The sequence below is a fragment of the Cotesia glomerata genome, unplaced genomic scaffold (assembly GCF_020080835.1).
Source record: "Cotesia glomerata isolate CgM1 unplaced genomic scaffold, MPM_Cglom_v2.3 scaffold_1435, whole genome shotgun sequence".
In the NCBI taxonomy this organism is placed as follows: Eukaryota; Metazoa; Arthropoda; class Insecta; order Hymenoptera; family Braconidae; genus Cotesia; species Cotesia glomerata.
The window spans coordinates 1-3,096 of record NW_025401815.1 but is presented as its reverse complement, the minus strand read 5'-3'; the positions used below and the strand labels follow the sequence as shown (position 1 = coordinate 3,096).

At 26.1% G+C, this 3,096-nt stretch overlaps 1 protein-coding gene across 1 annotated transcript; it reads right to left on the bottom strand.

Moving 5' to 3' along the window:
* Positions 1 to 1,633: 1,633 nt before the first annotated feature.
* LOC123273839 (glycine-rich RNA-binding protein GRP2A-like) lies at positions 1,634 to 2,111 on the bottom strand (the record flags this gene model as incomplete). Its single annotated transcript, XM_044741310.1, has 1 exon — positions 1,634 to 2,111. A coding segment is annotated over one exon (478 nt), but the record flags the coding sequence as incomplete, so codon positions are not given.
* Positions 2,112 to 3,096: the final 985 nt, after the last annotated feature.

Below are 3,096 nucleotides of genomic sequence, written 5' to 3'. Positions count from 1 at the left end.
CTTAAGGGGTAACGGTTGCAGATTTATGACCGATCAATTTGATGGATTTTTTTTTTAATTTTTTTGCATGTTGCCCTGAATATAATGACTTGAAAATTTGCATAGATATTCAAAATAATGCAATAAAAGCGCTAAAGAATAGAGTTTGTAAATTGTAAACAATAAAAATTACAGATTTATTTATCGATTGATATGGGATCAGTATTTCATTAATATTTTAAATTTGTGTGTATAAAATGTGAAAATGAAATTCTTTAGCGCTTCTAAATATAATTTGGAATATTAATAAGCATTAATTTGTTAAAAATTTCTTTAAAATTCAATAGGAAATTCAATAAATACATTAGGTCATAATTTTTTAAACAATTCGAATGTCAGTTACTGCAATAGAGTAGTGTTGGCAACAAGAGATGGCGGTACTAGTAAAAGTCGTGATATTTTTTTACTGGAAGTCCTATAGATGGCAATCCACATACCGCATGAAAATAAGTTATATGATTGGCAGAACCAATGTCAGTTTTTCTCTAGTTTCGTAATTGTACGAAAACATTTAATAAATGCATTTTAATAAATAAGACTGGAATAGGACAATAAAAAAAAAATTTTTAGTTATAGAGAATGATGGAAATTTGAGTCCTCATTTTTAAAATTTTTTTTCAAGGATTACAAAAAAAATTAAAATGACCAGGACTTTTGGTGAATAAAATTAAATTTTCTACTAAAAAGGTGTTATAGAATTTTTTTGAATCTTCACTATTTTAGGTACAATCGGTATTACGAAATATTGATTGCTACAAAAAATTAGTTAAAAAAAAAAAGTATGAATTTGTTCAAATATTGTTTCTATCCTAAAGTTCAAAAAAATAATTAGAAATTTTACAACAAATCATTAGTGACAAAATATTTTTTAAGATTCTCACTTAAAATTTTTTGATTTACTTTTACATGTGTAATTTTTGTTTTCATTTCTACTCAAAATTTTAAAAATCATCTAGTTTTTACATTTTTCTTCGAAATTTTAATTACCGAATACAATAAAAATATTCAAGACTGGTTGTAGAACATTGAATTTTCTAAATGAAACTTTTCTTCTAATTTCTTTGTTTTTCACATTTTAGCTGCTATTTGTCGTTGGAACTATTATAATTATTTAGAATTTCTAAATTGTAAAATGGAATTTTGTAATAAAAAGAAGCATGAAAAAAGATTTACTGATTACATTTACGTAGATGAAATTTTTTATTAATTTTTTTTCGTATCTTGTTTGTTATAAGTGTTAAATCAAAGAGATAAATTAGTTTTTTACTTTATAATATCATCTTAATTATAACTATATAATAATAAGCATAAAAAAATATTCACAACAAATTATATTAGTCTTTTTCATTTATTACGACGGCGTAGTTTCTTTTTAATTATAATTCTTCTTTTCATCCGAGCCATAATGTTGTTCATTTTAATACTGGAAAAAAATCAAGAAATTAGTAACATTATAAATAGTTTTAATGCTAATAATAATAATAATAATAATAATAATAATAGTAGTAAAAAAATTTGTTATTATAGTTATTTTTTTATTATAATTAGTGGTCATTGTGAAAAAATTTACCTCTTTTGAAAAAAAAAAGTTTACGGATCCGGAATTACGATACCCGCGATTTTGGTAACGGCCTCCACCGCGAGAACCACGATTTTGATAACGGCCTCCACCGCTAGAACCACGATTTTGGTATTGGCCTCCTCCGCGTCCATTGTTGTAGTTTCCGAAATTTTTTTTACCTCTCCAATTTCTTCGAGACTTCCCCATTGCTGCATGCCGAGGTTTTTTATTAGCTTTATCCCCCTGATCAGCTTCAGCTTCCTTACCATCCTCTTCTTCACCATCCTTTTTTCCATTATTCTTTTCTCCATTATCCCCTTCTTCATCATTCGCTTCCTTATCATCTTTTTTTTTACCATCTTCAGATTTCCTCTTCTTTTTCTCTGAACTTTCAACCAGAAGTTCATTGTCTTTGACCGTTAGTATTTGCGGGGTACTTGGCTCATCTTCTCGAGCCTCCTGGTAGCCTTGATTGCTTTCTGCGCATTCTCGAACAATTTTCTTAAATTTTCTAAAAAAAAAAAAAAAATCAGTTTATTAATAAAAATTTCAATTACTTTCAAAGTATGAAACACTGGGGTCCTTTTAATCGTGTCTTTAAAAATAAATTTAAAAATCATTTTACCAGCTTTTGCAGCATCCTTCACTCCATCCATTTCGGACATAGTGTTTTCTCTGAAATAAAATAAATAAAAAAAATAAAAATAAAATAAGTAAATAAAATAAATGAATAAAAATTAATAAATTGATAACATAAAATAAATAAAAAAATTGAATGGGGCATTCCATGCGAAATGGGAAAATAACTAAAATTTTAAAATTTTTCTAATTAATTCTAATTTAGTCCTAATTTATTATTGCAAGTTTATATTTTACTAATTAGCAAAAGAAAATTTTTTAATCAATAAAAATCGATTTTTCTCTCCCTAGTAACTTCTTCAGCCTCACTCAACTTGATGTATCCGGGTCAAATGTTGTTACTAATAGTTTTAAGAACAAAATCATTTTATGTTTGTTATTAACTTCAACATATTTATTATTATAGTTTTAAGATTAAAATTTTGTTTATAAGTTTATAAGTTTAGCGGAGTCATATAATTATATTAATTTATAATCTGATGAAATTCCAAAGTCAAATGTACCGTCAGCTTCTCCACTATGGAATGACCCAAATATAAATTATTGAAAAAATTGAGATGACTTTTAGACACTATCAAATAACATGAATTTCAATATACATCATTTCAGTGATGTCAAACAAAACTATGAATATAATGAAAACTAAATCGAATTTTTACGTCACTAACAATTTTTATTTACTATTTAGCTCTCGCATTATGAGGAATTATCTGGAAAACTATGGGTTACAGGGCAGCTTTCAAGCTAATTACACTGGACACAAGAATCTCTAAATCACTCAAAATGCTTGATTGAAAACAACTAAAATTGATATGATACTACTAATTGTACGATAATAATCTTAATAAATCAGTAAT